The 17,965-nt window shown below is 44.2% G+C and overlaps 1 protein-coding gene across 1 annotated transcript in view; it reads right to left on the bottom strand.

Moving 5' to 3' along the window:
• GABRG3 (gamma-aminobutyric acid type A receptor subunit gamma3) overlaps window positions 1-17,965 on the bottom strand; it is a 444,985-nt gene that overhangs the window by 410,028 nt on the left and 16,992 nt on the right. Inside the window, exon 3 of the mRNA XM_049782695.1 lies at window positions 5,697-5,764. Within this exon, the coding sequence (XP_049638652.1) occupies window positions 5,697-5,764 (68 nt within the window). The remainder of the gene's footprint in view (window positions 1-5,696; window positions 5,765-17,965) is intronic.

Below are 17,965 nucleotides of genomic sequence, written 5' to 3'. Positions count from 1 at the left end.
GCAAGGAGGGAAGATGGGAAAGAAAAGGAGAAAGAAAGGAGAAGAGAAAAGAAGAGAAAGAATGAGAGAATAAAAAGTAGAAAGAAAGAAAAAGAAGAAAGAAAAGAAGAAAGAAAGAAAGAAAGAAAGAAAGAAAGAAAGAAAGAAAGAAAGAAAGAAAGAAAGAAAGAAAGAAAGAAAGAAAGAAAGAAAGGAAGGAAGGAAGGAAGGAAGGAAGGAAGAAAGAAGAAAGAAAGAAAGAAAGAAAGGAAGGAAGGAAGAAAGAAAGAAGAAAGAAAGAAAGAAAGAAAGAAGAAAGAAAGAAAGAAAGAAAGAAAGAAAGAAAGAAGGAAGGAAAGAAGGAAAGAAGAGGAGAGGTGAGGGAGAAAGGAGAGAAGTGAAGGAAAGAGGAGAGAAAAGAGTGAGGAAGGAGGGGAAAAGAGAGAGGACGGGAGGGGGGCGAATAAAGGAGGAGGAAAGAGAAGAGGAGGGGAGCTGGGAGAGGAGGAAGGGTGAGAAGGGCAGAGGAAAGATAGAACAGGAAGTCCTATGAACTGAAATGCAGTTCTCAGCTCAGCCTTTATTCGAGATAGGAGATTTTAAAAGAGGGAAATACATGACTTCATGGGATTTGGGGGAATTGAGTCAAGAGCATTTGCCAAGGAATGGGTTGGTCTGTGGTCTAGAAACTTGTGGCTCCTGTTCTGTGGCCTCTGCCAAGTGGGTACTTGGAGTAGGAGAGATAAGTTCTTGGGAAGTAATAAACCAAACTCACTGTAAGGCTGCCAGGGCACCTGTGGGTCTACTAAGACTTTTACCTTTTACCTGCTTGGGGCAGGCCATAGTTTGAGGACACCTACTCTAGAGTATAAATATGACCCCAAAATGCTTCAGGAATATGCGGCTGTTAGAAGGATTTTCAGCCTTCTGCTCATCATAGCTAGGCCAGATTCCAATGGAGCCCACTGGCCCATTTCATCAGGGAAAATGCCTCAAGAGACCAGAAGATTCCAGAAGAAAGGAGGGGAGTGGATTGATCATTCCGAACTCATCCCTTCCACGCGTTTCACCCCAATTGCTCCCTCCATTTACTCCTGTCTCTCCAGATCTCAGCTGTGGACCTTTGAAAGACAAGGTGTGAGGAAGCAGGACTTCAAAGGTTCCTTTGCTAATGCCAATTCATTTTCATTTTCATTTCCTTCCTTGCCTTTCCTTCCCAGGACGAGTCTAACTTTAGCTGTGGGTGTTATGAAAGAGAAGGGTGGGGGCCTGAGGAGAGTTGAGAAACAAAAGGTGAGTGATTGCAAATCGCTGGGAAAATTAAGTGGGGAGAGAGGAAGTTCGAAAATGAGGCTCTTCGGTATTAGAGAAATCAAATTTTCCCCTTTGGGCCACTCAGCTCCTAATTTTGTACAGTTTCTTTTTAGGAGTGCAAAACTCAGTCTGTGTGCTTGTTTCCTTTCTCCAATACCCCTTCACACTTGTACCCCAAATCCCAGGGTGGGGGACTCCCTCTGTGACCTGGAAAAATCATTTTTACCCCCCGTGCAGCCTTTGGTTTCATGCAAATTCCGAGCTCAGCAGGATTTTAAATCATGTAGCAGACAGCAGACTCAGAGTCTGATAGATGTCTAGGGCCCCCACAGAAATAGTGAGCTCAGTCAATGGTGGTGTACAAACTTCTCTCACCCAACTCAGGCTCACACTCACACAGCCTGTGGGGCAACAGGCTGAAAGGCATCATCTTCCACAGCCTCAGGCCCCTCTACAAGTCACCCACACTTTGAGTTTTCTCAGTGGGTTAGAAATCCAATCCCAGGTTAGTCCCCAGGGCCTTGCTGGCATCTATCCCAAGAACCTCCAAATGTTCTTTCCGAAAGGTAGTCACCCTCCTGGTGATTCACAATAGCTGAGCTCGGAGCTCACCCAAGGGCAAGAACTGAATAAAGAAAACGAGGGTGGCAAGTGGGTTCAGGCATAAAGCAAGATGAAAGCTCTGCTCCTGGGCCGGAGAGATAGCACAATTGTAGGGCATTTGCTTTGCACGCAGCTGATCCAGGACAAATGGTGGTTTGAATTCCAGCATCCCATATGGTCCCCATGCCTGCCAGGAGGAATTTCTGAGGGCAGAACCAGGGATACCCCCTGAGCACCGCTGGGTGTGACCCCCCTCCCCAAGAAAAAGAAAATTCTGCTCCAGAGAAAGACCTGGAAGAAATGATACTGAGCACACACACAACTTGGTGAAAGGGTAGATGCCGATGACCTCCAGACACTCATTTCTCACCATGACCTTCACTCCAATGACCCCAATTCCTACCCCTCAGATATATCGTATTTTTTGCTCTATAACACACGCCTGACCATAAGACGCACATAGTTTTTAGACACGAAAAACAAGAAAAAATATTGTAAAGCGAATGATGTACTAAAATATTTAATAAACTATAATAGAACAATATTTCAACAGTGTGAAATGAACAGCAGGCAATGTGACATTAAGAATCATTATGAGGGGGGCCGGGCGGTGGCGCTAAAGGTAAGGTGCCTGCCTTGCCAGCACTAGCCTAGGACGGACCGCGGTTCGATCCCCCGGTGTCCCATATGGTCCCCCAAGCCAGGAGCAACTTCTGAGCGTATAGCCAGGAGTAACCCCTGAGCGTCAAACGGGTGTGGCCCAAAAACCAAAAACCAAAAAAAAAAAAAAAAAAAAAAGAATCATTATGAGGTCCCGGAGAGATAGCACAGCGATAGGGCTTTTGACTTGCATGCAGCCGACCTAGGATGAACCTGATTTCGATTCCTGGCATCCCATATGATCCCCCAAGCCTGCCAGGAGCGATTTCTCAGTGCAGAGCCAGGAGTAACCCTAGAGCGATGCCAAACAAACAAAATCAGTATGACAGTCATTAACAAATGACAGTTTAAGTTTCAAGTACTCTTTTAGCTTTTTGGGACCCCCAAGAACTCCTCATCACTAGAGTCAACTAGAGTCAGTGCTCAATAAGATGCACAGACATTCCCCCCCCCCATCTTTTGGGAGAAAAAAATGTGCATCTTCTGGTACAAAAAATACAGTATATGGTATCACATGGTATCACAACAGGAGGTCATTAAGGCTGGGGGGAAAAGGTTCCTCTAAACACAAAGCTTACTCTTTTCTTCTTCTGTTTTGGGGAGACTAGAGCCAGGGGAACATGGACTCCACCAAACCCCTCATCCCACAGACCAGAGCTACGTCACTGTCCCTTAACCAAAGGGACAGTTTGCCCCTTCCCATGCCATCTCCCCCTGCAGACACTCAGCTCTTGTGACAACTATATGACCCAGTGACCATTTTTCACTGTTCACTCATTGATTAAGGAGAGAGGAGTGAGAAGCAAAGTCAGAGAGCGAAGCAACAGCATCTCCACTTTGGTCCTCTTCTTCCCTGAGATTTTAGAAACAGACTTTCACATCAGGGAGCCAGCCCTGAGTTTTGTTTTGTTTTGGTTTTTGGTTTTTGGGTCACACCTGGCAACGCTCAGGGATTCCTCCTGGCTCTACGCTCAGAAATCACTCTTGGCAGGCTTGAGGGACCATATGGGATGCTGGGATTCGAACCACCGCCCTTCTGCATGCAAGACAAACACCCTACCTCCGTGCTATCTCTCCGCCCCTCACCCGGGTTTTTAAGTGGGGTTGTACTTGCTCAGATCCTTAGTGATAAGGATGGTCTGTGATAAAAAGTCATGTGGATGAGGACAGGCAATGATAGCACAGCTGGGAGCGTGTTGGCTTTGTACGTGCAGACCCAGGAATGATTCCTGAGCACAGAGCCAGGAGGAATCCCTGAGCACTGCTGGATGTAGCCCCCAAAATAAAGAAAAAGAAAAGAAAATACGGTTGCTTTTTCCCTCTTGATGCTGAAATATATATTTGGGGGAAAGAGTTCCCTGTCACCAATTCAGTTTTCCTTGGATGATCAGACACACAGAATGATGACAGACCCTTACATCAACACAAAACCTGCCTTCTCCACATATTATATGTGTTTTCATGTGATGGTTTCGTACTTTTTTCCAGTCTCTTCTTGACAATCCAGTTCACTGTAAGGACCTTATTTTAAGTTGCTCTTATCTTGCATCGGAGCTTCATGAAAACTTGTTCCAGATGAACTTTCTGATAGTTTGGGTGGGGTAGGGTGTATGGGGTTCTGTGATTCTGTGTCACAGGACATTCTCAGTTGCAGGAACAGACACCCCTGCTCTGCCCTTGGCCAAGAGTGCGGGATGGAAGGTTGCAAACCCTCCTTTGCCAGCCAGTGCTCCAGCCCAGAGGACTCCAGAGTGACTCTGTTGAGGAAGGCACAACAGACACAACAGACATGCTGGTCCCATCCCCCACCCCCAGAGAAAGTGCCCCGATGGAGAATGAGAACTGAGGGCTGAGGGAGGAAGTAGTAAGTCACAAGGTAGGTTTATCTGCAATAACCAGACTCCCCTGCGGGGTTGCTCCTCCAAAGAGTAGGTAAATGTGTGAGCACAAGGGAAGAGACACATCTCAGTTCTGGAGGTACCTACAGGGGCCCCCTTGAAAGGAGAGAATCTGCTGTTGCAGATTCTGGGCTGGAGAAATCAGATAGGAATCAAGGCTCTTGCTTAACCATTGGCCAACTTGGTATCCCCAGCACCACATAGGGTTCCTCATCAGCCCTAGCAAGAAGGGTCCCTGAAGCACCGAGTGAGGAGTAAGCCCTAAGCCCCATAGATGTGTCCTAAAAACTCGAGAGAAGAGTAGAGAGGAATGGAGGGTAATGAAAGGGAGGGGAGAGAAAGGGAGGAGAGGAAAGGGAAGTGGAGGGGAAGAGAGATGAGGAGGGAAGGGGAGGAGAAGAGATAGGAGGGAAGAGAAGAGAATTTTGCTTACTGCTGTCAATTAGATGAGTTTGCTTTGGTGACTGAATGTAGAAGGTCTCTTTGTGCATCTCACAAGGCAACAAAAGGAAGGGTGCTGAGTCAGCAGACCTGCACCAGCCCCTTGAATCCAAGAGCTGGTGTGCACCGGAGGTCACAGAGGAGCAAGTCCCCAGCATAAGGACGCCTGACACCACGAAGCGACCAGGCTGTGCCTGCTCTGAAAACTCCCAATACTCACTCCAAGCTTATCCCAGCACTCACTCAACAACATCAGCGCTCAGAACTAAGAAACTGGGAGGCCTTCCCTGGGGCCCACAGTCACTTCCACAGTTCAGTTTTAGGCAAAAAGTCCATTCACAGTCCAACAGGAGGAAAACACTATTTTGATCCCATGCTTCTCCCCATGACCAAACGCTCTCCATCTGCTGTCAAGAGCTTCAAGAGAAGACAGAAGGCATGGGCCATCTCAGCATCTCGGGAAACAGCAGAAAGCCTCACCCTCGAGTCTTAACAGCCCGTCAAGGAAGGACAAAGAAAGGTAAGCACTCATAGTCTTTCCAGGAACAGCAAGAACAGGCATTGTAGACAACACCACCTCCACAGCTACACACAAGTGTTGAGTGTGCAATTCACACACCCTCATCACACTCATGAGCCCAGTGAGCTGCTCAACGCCATGTCTTGCTTTTTTTTTTCTAAACCATTTTCAACACTCAAGCAATCAGCAAAGACACACCAATGGAGACCTGCATGCCTGTGTCAGTCCCAGAATGGTCGACAGCAAGAGCGAATAGAAAGATGGAAAAACCAGCTTCTTACCATGTTAATGGATGACACAGGCCCGATACTGTTCACGTAGATGTCGACATCAATCACCGTTGGTTTTACTGCAAAGTAAAAGAGAAACATACTGTGTGTGAAACCTTGTGCACGAGAGCGACAGAGAGAGAGAGAGAGAGAGAGAGAGAGAGAGAGAGAGAGAGAGAGAGAGAGCGCATATCATTATTCAATCTCCAAGTTAGTCATGAACTGGCACTTCAAAAACATTGGAAGAAAGAAGTGAATTTTCTTCTAGACTTGTCATTACAATCTGAACCCTGACTGTCTGCAGTGCTTCAGCTTCTCAAATTTTCTTTTTATCAAACAAGTTCAAGGAAAACAGGGCATTTAGAAACTGTGCTAGCTATTAGGGATCTGGGTCTTGGCAACAGGAGCCCAAATGATTCTATGGAAAAGATAGACAAATAAAAGCTAAGAAGAGAAGCTAAAGAGAGAGTTAGCACAGTGGTAGGGGTAGGGTGTTTGACTTGCACGTGGTCGGCCCAGGACAGACTGGGGTTTGATCCCCGGAATCTTATATGGCCTCCTGAGCCTGCCAGGAGAGATTTCTGAGTGCAGAACCAGGAGTAACCCCTGAGCACCACTGTGTGTGGCCCAAAAATAAATAAATAAAGAAAAAGAAATAAAAATAAAGAAAGAAAGAAAGAAAGAAAGAAAGAAAGAAAGAAAGAAAGAAAGAAAGAAAGAAAGAAAGAACGGAAGAAAGGAAGGAAGGAAGGAAGGAAGGAAGGAAGGAAGGAAGAAAGAAAGAAAGAAAGAAAGAAAGAAAGAAAGAAAGAAAGAAAGAACGAAAGAAAGAAAGAAAGACAGAAAGTCAGGCAGGAAGGAAGGAAAGGAAGGAAGGAAGGAAGGAAAGAAAGAAAGAAAGAAAGAGAAAGAAAGAAAGAAAGAAACAAAGAAGAAAGAAAGAAAGAAAGAAAGAAAGAAGGAAAGAAAGAAAAAGAAAATAAAAGCTAAAAAGAAAGAAAGTGCATAAGTAATTGAACAGCAGTTTTGCTATGAAGACAAGAAGCCAAGAGGAGGGGATGGAGTGATAGCACAGCAGTACGGCATTTGTCTTACACGTGACTGACCCAGGACAGACCTGGATTCTATCCCCAGCGTCCCATATGGTCCCCCAAGGCAGGAGCAATTTCTGAATACAGAACCAGGAGTAACCCCTGAGCATCACCAGGTGTGGCCCAAAAACAAACAAAAAAAGGAAACCCAAGGGGAGAACAGCAGCAAAGATTGGGACTTGAGACCCCCCTGACTCTTCACCTGGCTTTATGCCCAAGGAGAAATGTTTCCTATTATTAGATATTATTATTAAATATTATTAATATTAGCTATTACTAGAGCTTAAGGACGCATATAAACATTTCTCACAGACTTCAAATCCTCTCCCTCTCAAAAGAATGTTAGCAAATTCTTTTTTTTATTATATTTTCTTTCTAAATTTGTTTTGGGGTCACACTCAGCAGTCTCCTGGCTTTGTGCTCAGGGATCATTCCTGGGGGGGTGTCACAGAGCCAAATGTAACTCCCTAAATTGAACCCAGGTTGACTGCGTGCCCATGCACTGTATTCCCCCCCCCCCCAATTTTTTTTCTTTCTTTTTTTGGCTTTAGGGTCACACCTGGTAGTGGTCAGAATTTATTACTGCCTCGGTGCTCGTTGATCACTGCTGCCCATGCTTGGGGATCATTTGAGACGCTGAGAATCAATCCAAGATCAGTTGAATGCAAGGCAAGTGCCTTAACCCCTGAATTCTCTCTCTGGCTGTAACTGTTTCCATTCTAGTGGCATAAAATTTCTGCCATTCGAAGAACTGGATATCTGAGACTTTTTCTCTCTCAATGGCAATGATGGAGTGAAGGAGATGTAGTCACATTGCCACATAACCCCATTTTTGAGACAGCTTAAGTGTTCTCTGAAGGGGTGACTGTATTTTTGAAATCAATCACCGATAAATCAACTGATAAAAACCCATTGGCAGAGCCAAAATGATAGTACAACAGGGAGGCCACTTGTCTTGCAGTAATCTGCCCCGGGCTTGACCCTCGCATCCCATGTGCTCCTCTGAGCCCTACCAGATGTGAGCCCTCAACATAGAGCCAGGAGTAAGCCAGGAGTACTACCAGTATAGCTCAAAGACAAACCCCGAAAACAAACAATAACAACAACAACAAAGCACTATCACTCCATTTCCCATCAGAAGGACCATCCACAAGACTCTGAAAATGAAATGTGTTGTTTCTCTAGCTAGGACCAGGAAGGTTTGTAGCTGCATCTCCTGCAACCCCACTTTTATCAGCTCTGCTGATAAAAATCATTCACTCTTATACAAGACCCACTCGGGGCACTTCTGAACCCTAGCACTGGGTACAAGGAGTGGTCAGCAGCCTTCCAGCCCTGGGTGAAAATGAAAACAATGATTATGCAGTGGAGTAGCCAGCTCCACGAACAACCCACAGCATAATGAAGCCGCATTAGCTTCAAAGGGTCAGCGACTGGCATTTTGGAAAAGAGCCCAACACTGTAGACAAGACAGCGCTTGGGTTTCACCAAAAGGGCTCCTTTTCCTTTCCCCACCAAGTCCACTGCAGACTGCAATGAACAGTTCGTTAAGCAGCACCTTCCTTCGGCTTAATTGGATTCCACCAGGGCCGTGTCTGCAAACACTGCGGAGCCTCGGCTGATGTCACGGAGAAGCTTGTAAAGTCAGCCGGCCACGAACTTCTTGTTGCTAGAATTTTCCACTTGTTTCACGGAGTTGATTGGACATTAAATCTCATTAAATGGGAATCAACCTCGGGCAGAAGGCAGGAACCACTCGAGTGGGGGAAATGCCAAATAAGTATTCAATTCAATCCTGCAAGGTTCTAAGAGTTTGAAATAATATCTCTCTCTCTCTCTCTCTCTCTCTCTCTCTCTCTCTCTCTCTCTCTCTCTCTCTCTCTCTCTCTCTCTCAAACTTGTGCATGCACATGCATGCTGTTTTGGGGGGAAAGAAGCTCCCAAGTGATGTTTATTGGACCGACTGGCCCCCTCTGACTTTTCTCAGCCAAGGGAGTTGGCAGTTCAGGGCAAGGGGCCCTGGGCAATGTTCTTTGGGTTCTGTGATTCCCTGGATCACCCAGGCAGTGTATGGGGGACCAAGAGGGCTAAGTGTGGGGTTGCTCAAGGGAATAAAGTAATTGCAGAAATAGAACAAGGGTTGGTCATGTGCAAGGCTTGCACTGTTCATCCCTGTATGATCTTTCTGGCTCTAATTTTACTGCTTTAAGAAAATGGCTGTTTATGGGGCTGGAACAATAATAGCACAGTGGGTAGGGCGTATGCCTTGCAAAACTGAACTGGGACTGACCTAGGTTTAATCCCGGTGTCCCATATGGTACCCTGAGCCTGCCAGGAGAGATTTCTGAGCACAGAGCCAGGAGGAACCCCTGAGTGTACCAGGGTGTGACTCAAAAACAAAACAAACAAATAAAGGAAACAACTACTTAATGTACTTAATGTGAAAAGGACATTTAAGAAGGCAGGTTGAATAGAGGCATCTAGAAGACAGATTGGCTGGGGGACACAGGTTAAGTGAAGGTTCATAACTCAAAGACACTTGAAAACCCCAGCTAATGCTGGAATCAATGAAGGCAACGCGAAAGCATTAGGAACAAAGCCTTCATCACTCCCTCACCAATTCTGTCTGACAAGGTACGAGCTGTCCTCATTAGAGCAATTAGGCAAGATGAAGAAATAAAAGGGATGGAAAGAAAGAAGAATTGTCATCTCTTGCTGATGATCTTATCTTCTGTGTTAAAAAAAAAAACCAGAGGAAAAAAGTAAACTTGGAACAAATCATGGTTTCAGTAAAGTTCTAGAATTAAAAAAAAAAAAATCAACAAATGAAGCTCTCCGTCAAATCCCTTTATACTAATGATAAAATGTCTGACAGGAAAAATTAAGAGAAAAAAAAGATTATTCTATTTTAAAAAACTTAAGAACCTTTTTTTTTCCCCTTGAAAATACATTTTGTCAAGAAAGTAAAACATCTGGGGCTGGAGCGATAGCGCAGTGATAGGGCGTTTGCCTCACACTCGACTGAGTCAGGGTGGACCTCAGTTCAATCCCTGGCAACCCATATGGTCCCCCAAGCCAGGAGTGATTTCTGAGTTCAGAACCAGGAGTAACCCCTGAGGGTCATCGGGTGGGGCCCCAAAACAAACAACAGCAACAATAAAAAAACAGAGAGTAAAATATCTGTACAATTCAAACTACATAACTTGAGAGGGTGCTGATCTTGTACGCAAGTAAGCAGGGTTTGATTCCTGGGACCCTATATAATACCCTAAATCCAGTAGGAGTGATCCCTGCACACAGAACTGGGAGTAAGACTTGAGCACAATCAGATAGGACTCAAAAGCAAACCAAAAAAAAGAGACTGAAACTCTTGAAGATGGGCCCAGAGTGCTAATACAGTAGGTACTTGCACTCAGAAAGCTAGCTGGGTTTGATCTCTGGCACCCCAAATAGTTCCCTAAGCCCCACTAGGAATGCTCAGAAAAGTTATCTGGATTTAGCACAGGTGCTCAAAGTGTTTTGCCGTCTGGCTCGATTCCCCATCAAAAAATGTGGCCTGGAATTGTGAAAAACAGAGCTTAATTGCATAAAAGTGAATGATAGTTGCTGAGGCCAGTTATAGCTATAAATATTACAACCCTGGAATGAGACTTAGAAAAGCAGGCTCAAATCTTGCCTTTTGGGACCAGAATGGTGGTACAACAGTAGGGCATTTGCCTTGCATGCGCTAACCTAGGATCAACCAGGGTTCGATCCCCTGGAGTCCCATAAGTCAGGAGTCCCCCAAGTCAGGAGTGATTTCTGAGCGCATAGCCAGGAGTAACCCCTGAGGGTCACTGGGTGTGGCCCAAAACAAACAAACAAAAAAATCTTGCCTTTAGTATTATAAATGATATTCACATGTCACAATGATGACTTCAATTTCAACTGTTTTTTATAAAAACAGTAGAACTATAGTGACAGTGATATTTGAATATTAGCAACAATCAGCAAAAGAAGAAAACACCAACTCTCAAAACTTATGAAAGTTAAGTACAAAGTCTCAAAGTCAAGTACTTATCATTAAAGAATTTAAACAGATTTGCTTCAGACTCTTCAAGAAAAAAAAATCAAAGATGGTCTTCCAAAGACATTTATAAAGCTAACATTCTCTTTTTAAAGTATTTTATTTGGTGGGGGGCACACCTGGTAGTGCTCAGGGGTTACTCCTGGCAGGCTCGAGGGACCATATGGGATGCAGGGATCGAACCCGGGTCTGTCCTGGGTCAGCCACATGCAAGGCAAATGCTCTACTGCTGTGCTATTGCTCCAGCCCCAAAATTCTCTTGAAGGGAAGGGGAAAGAGAAGAGTAGGTAAAAAGCTAAGAAATGAAGTGATAGAGTGATAGCACAACAGGGAAGGCATTTGCCTTGCATGCCCTCAACTGGGCTCAATCCCCTGCAACCCACATGGTCCCCCAAGCCCGCCAGGAGTAATTTCTGAGTGTAGAGTGGAGAATCCACTGAATGCCACCAGGTGTGCCCCCCTCAAAACAAACAAACAAACAAAACAAAGCCAAGGAATGAAATGTCATATAACCCAGAAATCCCACTCTTCTACCTAGCCAAGGGATACAAAAAGTTCTGTCCCCACTAATGGTTATGGCAGCATTATTTGCAACAGTTAAGATATAGAAATAAGGGGCCGGAGAGATAGCATGGAGGGTAAGGCATTTGCCTTTCATGCAGAAGGTCATTGGTTCGAATCCTGGCATGCCATATGGTCCTCTGAGTCTGCTAGGAGAGATTTTTGAGCTTGGAGCCAGGAGTAACCCTGAGCGCTGCCGCGTGTGAACTCCCCAAAAAACAAACAAACAAAAAAACAAAAGGATATATAAATAACCCAAGTGTTCAGTGAAATATGATTGGGTAAAGAAAATGCATCCATTTATATAAAGGGACACTATGAGACTAGAAAAAAGATGAAATTTGCCTCTTAAGCCAACACAGAGAAGAAAGGAATTTGAAGGAATGACTTGAGGTAAAGTGAGTGTGAAAAGGAAAAAAAAGAGGCTTTAGATGATTTTTTCTTATATGTGCAAAGCAAGGCTATAAAACTGATATGCAGGCAAAAGGAAATGAAAAGACAAACCAAAGAACATCAATAACAGAACTAAAGTTCCTAAAAGAAAAAGGGGATGGGAAAGTATGTGTGACACTAAAAAGAGACATCAATATGAGACATCCAAGAACCTCCTTCCCAATCTTCCTTGACTTTGGATAAAGAGTGGGGACCCCTTTGCATCTGTGCCTCCATCATGCTGCCCTTCTTCTCCTTGACTAGCTCCCAAGGGGAAGGCTGACTAATTAAGCACACAGACATCCTGGGCCATCACCCATTCCCTTTCAATACTGTCTCCCTCCTTTGGCTGATCCTCATGGGAAAAAAATACTATGAAGACTTGGGGGCGGGGAGGGGGATTTGGGAATCCCAAGCAGTGATCAGGCTCCCTCGGGCAATTTCTGGCATTTCTCTGAACAACAGGCCGATTGGTTGATCACCAGGAGGAACCAAGAATGTGATGCTACTTAAATTCTGTGGCCAGGAACCACCTGAGCCACTGGGCAGTTCTTCGAGGTGCTCTAAGGTCACACCTAGCAAAGGTCAGGGAGTATTTGGTGTCACAGAACAAACTGAGATCTGACACATGCACAGCATGAACTTTCACCCCTGGATGATCTTGCTGACCCTGGACCATTTGCTCTAATGACACTACCATATTCACCTTTTATTTAATAGTAGGGTCGTACAATTTCACTTTGATTTTATGTATAGTAAAATATATAGATTACAGGTTAGGCCACAAAGTAAAGAAGTGAGAATCAGCAGCATAATAATCACACAGTAACATATGAGAGTTCATACAGTTCAACACAAGGAGAACCAGAGAGATATCTACAGTCGGGCTCTATGCCTTGCATGCGACTGACATCATTTCAATCCCAGGAACCACAGGGACCCCTGGTGTCACCAGATTGCAGGCCTGGAACCCCGGAATTACTGCTAGAGTGATCTGGACAATCCCCACAAAGCACCTCATTCTCAGGGGTCACGTGGAACCTCCCCTGTGGAATAAAAATTAAAAAATTAAGTCCACTAGTTGGGTGAGGCCACCCCAGGCTAACCCCTCAGGCAGACGGGTCTGATAAAGCAGACTAGCAGCAGTGGAGAAATAATATATAGCAGTCAGAAAAGACACTCATTGGAGTCTACTGGCTTTATTCCTCATGGCCTTTCTCTGCCATGTGCTTTCTCTATCCGCCATAAGCTCTCACTGCCTGTGCTGCCTCTACCGTGTGCTCTCTCTCTCTCTCTCCTCCAAAGCCAGTGCTTTTTCTTTATTATCCAGAACCCCACCCTCTAGGATATGGGGAGGTCCTTGTAATCCAGGTGGGCTTTTCCATACCAAAAGAAGAGGCTAGGGAAACAGGAAGTTAGGGGGAAGGGTTCACCTTAACCCCTCCCCCCAACCGGAATGGCTGAGAATCTAGTGGGAAAGGTCCAGATCTCCTTTGAGATCTCTAATTGGGAGGTGCCAAAGTAAAGAAAGAAATCCAGAAAACAATTTAAAACAGGAATAGTCAACTAGTTAAGTAGAATTAGAGACTTGAAAGATACAAACTAGCCCTAACCCTCGTGTCTAGAGATGTAGAATATATTATGAGAGAGTGAAATAGAAGACACTGAAAATTATGGGTTTGGGGGAGTATGAGCTACAATCATGAATCATGGTGGCAGAACTGGGGGACCCTAGGCAATGCAGTACCAAGGTTAGAACGTGGGTCACTTGTGTGCTCTTATGTTCTACTATTCCTCTAGCTTGGGCACCAGAAACACAGCATTAGACTTGCAGTAGGAAAGAACAGAAATCCTGAAGCTACAGCAGTGACCCTGAAATAAAGTTCACAGAAATTAAAATAAAATCATGAAAAGAACCTTCACCAGCAGTGGAACAATTCAATCCTCCGAAATCATGTCATTAAAGTCACACCATGGGGGAACGAGGGTTTAAAACTGCATTCTTACACAAATAAGGATGCAATATTTCCAAACATAACACCACACATCAACTCTCAAACCCCAAGAGACTCACAGAGACCAGGAGAACCATGCCACAGAAGAATTCATTATCAAGCTGTCCCGATCTTGGAATCCAAAGAAAATTCTTAGAAGACTCCAGAAGCGGGGCAAGGCATCAGATAGGAAGAAACAAAGATGACAAGGCATTGAGATTTGTAGGATTCTCTCTAGGAGTAAAAGCCAGTGAGAAAAGAGGTGAATGAGCGCTGAAAAGGAAAACCCCAAAGGGATAAAGTTTGTAATCTCAGAACACGATATCTGAGATGAAGGTATTGGACAGGATTTTCAGAAGAGAAGAATCAGAACCAGAAATTCCATCCCATTTCCAGATGAATTCTTTATTTCTATGAGAGGAAAAAAAAGCGCTCCAACCTAACGTATAACAAGGTGACTAAAATTGATACCACCAAATTGTGTAATTAAAATTCAACAAGCAAAAACTTGCATGTTCTCATCAAATCGACACAGATTGAAGTGATTGATGTGCTAATTAGCTGGATGGCAGAAATTATCACCACGAGGAAAGCCGAGCAAATCAGTCCATGCACACATAGGCTAGCACGGCGCTACACTGCCTGCTCCCCCTCACCGAAGCTGGCCAAAAAAAAGAAAGAAAAAGCCCCAAAAGTTTCTGGAAATTGGACATCTCGTAAATGAGCATGCCAGCATGCAAATTACCAACTGATTATACTAAAAGAAAGTTCCTTTATTAAGAGAAGAAAAGGATAAAAGTTGCAAACACGGCTTCACACCAAGGAGGCAAAGTCCTGGAAATGGAAATATTATGAATGAATATATGTGTCTATTTGTATATACATATGTATATATAAATATATTCATATATTTGCATATATTTTGCAACATATTGCACATATTTGTATATATGTATATTTAAACTCTATATTTACATTTCTTTCAGTATGAGCTCTTTATGGGATGTTGTCTTGTTCATTTATTGGAGGGTTAAGGGCTAGGATCATACCAGAAGTGATATGCCCAGAGTTAACTACATATAAGACAAGAGAGTTCTTCAATTTTTTTTTAGGTTTTGGAGGGGTTATACCCAGCAGTTCTCAGGACTTACTCCAGGCTATGCGTTCAGGGGTTGTTACTGGCAGAACTTGGGGAATCTATGGGATGACAAGGATTGAACCCAAATCACTCACATGCAAGGCAAATGCCTTCTCTGCTGTCTTATCCCTCTGGCCTCTAAGAAGAGTCTTAACCCACTTCTATCTATGGTCTATCAAAACAAAATTAATAGCAATGTTGATATTGCGAGATTGTACATCAGGTAAAGCACTCACCTTGCATGTATCCCATCCAGAGTCAATGCCTAATAACCCAGAAGGTTCCTGAACATTGCCAGGAGTGAGCCCTGAATATAGCCAGGTGTATCCCAAAAAATAACCTTCACCCAAAAAGTTGACATAATATGATTCTTGACTTTTAAGGGTCATGGAAGAGCACAGATACTAGGGGAAGAGAAGAAAATGTGTGCTTTTTTTCATATTTCAACTCACCTGGTTGGGAGGTGTTAAAGATAGGTACTTGCATACTCCACATCTTGAACACAATCACCAAAATTGCAAAATAAAGGGTAGGAGCTAATGACAAAACCTAGGCCAACTGAACCTGCAGTTCAGAGTGGAGATCTGCTGCTCGGCCTGAAGTGCTCAGAGTGACCCAGAGCACTTCTGCAGTGCTTAGGGATGTTATCCCTCCCTTCTGCCTATCTTGCTTGGATAGTGATACCATCCCACAGCTGGGAGGGGTCTGTGGTTGGTAATTAAAGTGGCCTGGGCTATTTACCATAGCCAGATTCTGGAAACAACCAAGATGACCTTCAACAGACGAATGGCTAAAGAAACTGTGGTACCTATACACAAAGGGATATTATGCAGCTGTCAGAAGAGATGAAGTCATGAAATTTTCCTGTACATGGAATCTATCATGCTGAGTGAAATAAGTCAGAGGGAGAGAGATAGGCATAGAATAGTCTCACTCATCTATGGGTTTTTTTAAAAAAAATGAAAGACATTCTTGCAATAATTTTCAGAGACAAAAGAGAGGAAGGCTGGAAGTTCCAGCTCACTTCATGAAGCTCACCACAAAGAATGATGAGTGCAATTAGAGAAATAACTACATTAAGAACTATCCTAACAATGAGAATAAAGGAGGGAAGTAGAAAGCCTGTCTAGAGTACAGGCGGGGGTGGGGTGGAGAGGAGGAAGATTTGGGACATTGGTGATGGGAATGTTGCACTGGTGAAGGGGGGTGTCCTTTACATGACTGAAACCCAACCATAATCATGTTTGTAATCAAGGTGTTTAAATAAAGATATTAATTTAAAAAAATTGGCCTGGGGAAGGGGTGAAGGAGAGGCTCAGCAATGAAGACACAGGAGGTAGAGAAGAGACACAGGTTGGGTGAGGAGAGGCTACTTAATTTAAAGGCCATGTGAGGAATATGCACATGGTAATTAGGGCCTTGTAAATAAAGATGGATGTCTCCTGAAATTTCATCTGACTGCCTGTGGATGATCTCCTCGCCATTATCTTGAACCCACAGACCTGCCAGGCTGTAGGGGCTGCAGGCACTGGGCTGGGCCTAGAAAGGCCTCACCATCCATCCACCATCCATGCACCACTAGGACTTTATAACTAATAATTAATACAACACTCAGGGAACTCTGACTTTAGTTATCACGTGATGCGAGGTAATGAATCCAGGTAGGACACTTGCTAGGTATGTACCTTTCTAGAAAGAGATTTTCCTAGGAACCCCCACATCTACTGAGGAGATTCCCTCGTTCAGCAGGGAAGGACTCACAGCTCTGTGCTCGGCCCACCAGTGCTGCTCTCAGGGTTGTGCAGGGGTGCTGGGCATCATTGAGAACCTCCACCATGCAAGGACCCCTCCAAACCTAGGTTCAATCCCCAGCATCCCATTGGGTCCCCAAGAACTGACTGGAGTGATTATTGAGTGCAGAGTCAGGAGTCATCCCTGAACTACACTATGTCCCCAAATAAATAATTTCACCTCCTACATCTAGAAATAGTTATACGAATTATTTTTAATTATGTAGAATTTCAATGTATGAACCTATTTTACCCAAATGGTTTACGGTGTATAACATTAACTTCTCTCTTTCCACTGCACTTCGAGACAGACATATTCTGGTATTCTGGATCATAAAAATGAAGATGGGGAGGGAAAAAGAAAGGGGGAGTGGGAGGGAGGGAGAACAGGGGAGGGATTGCTTTATGGGCCAATGATTTGGGTTTGATCTGAACAACCCCTATGATCCCCCTAAGCACCACCAGGCATGACCCCTGAGCACAAACAGAGCCAGGAGTAAACCCTGAGCACCACTGGGTGTGCCCCCCCAAAAATTAAAACCAATTTTATAAAAACAAAGGTCCATACATTTAAGGGAGTTCAAGTTTTAATAAGTCTGTTCTTCCAGGAAACCAACTAGAAATCAGGAAGCAAAAAAACAAACAAAACAAACAAACAAACAAAAAAAACCCAAAAAACTGAAATAGGCCTCAAATTATTGGAAAAAAAAAAAGGAATATCCCATACCTGGATCATAGAATAAATAAACCAAAAAGAACAGTAACAGGCTTTTTTATTTTTAAACTGGAAGCAAATGAAATGAAATCTTCCTCCTCTGTGGGATACCCTCAAACCATTCTTAGGAGGAAACTCATCCCATTAATCACCAACCCTAGTCAAGAAGAACTAAAAAATCTAATTTCCATCTTTCACCCGAGGAAATTAGAAAAATAGCCAATTAAACTCAGTGCCAGCAGAGGGATGGACATAACACCGACCTGAGCGGAAGTCGGCGGACTGAAAAAGCAGAGACGTAATTAAGAACCCAATTTAGTGGGGTTGGGAGTTGGACAGCCCCCAGCACTGGGGAGCCCTGAGTCATGCCAAGTCTGGCAGCATTGGGCAGAGCTGGGAGGGGACAGAACCCAGGGAGTGTTCTGGAGGCCACCAGAGTAATCCCGGAGACAGGTTCCTCCTGTTAAACCCATCAAGCCAGCATGTCTGAGGAC

This window comes from Suncus etruscus, chromosome 11 (genome assembly GCF_024139225.1).
Source record: "Suncus etruscus isolate mSunEtr1 chromosome 11, mSunEtr1.pri.cur, whole genome shotgun sequence".
Classification (NCBI taxonomy): Eukaryota; Metazoa; Chordata; class Mammalia; order Eulipotyphla; family Soricidae; genus Suncus; species Suncus etruscus.
The sequence above is the reverse complement of the archived record's forward strand: the minus strand, read 5'-3'. Positions and strand labels throughout refer to the sequence as shown.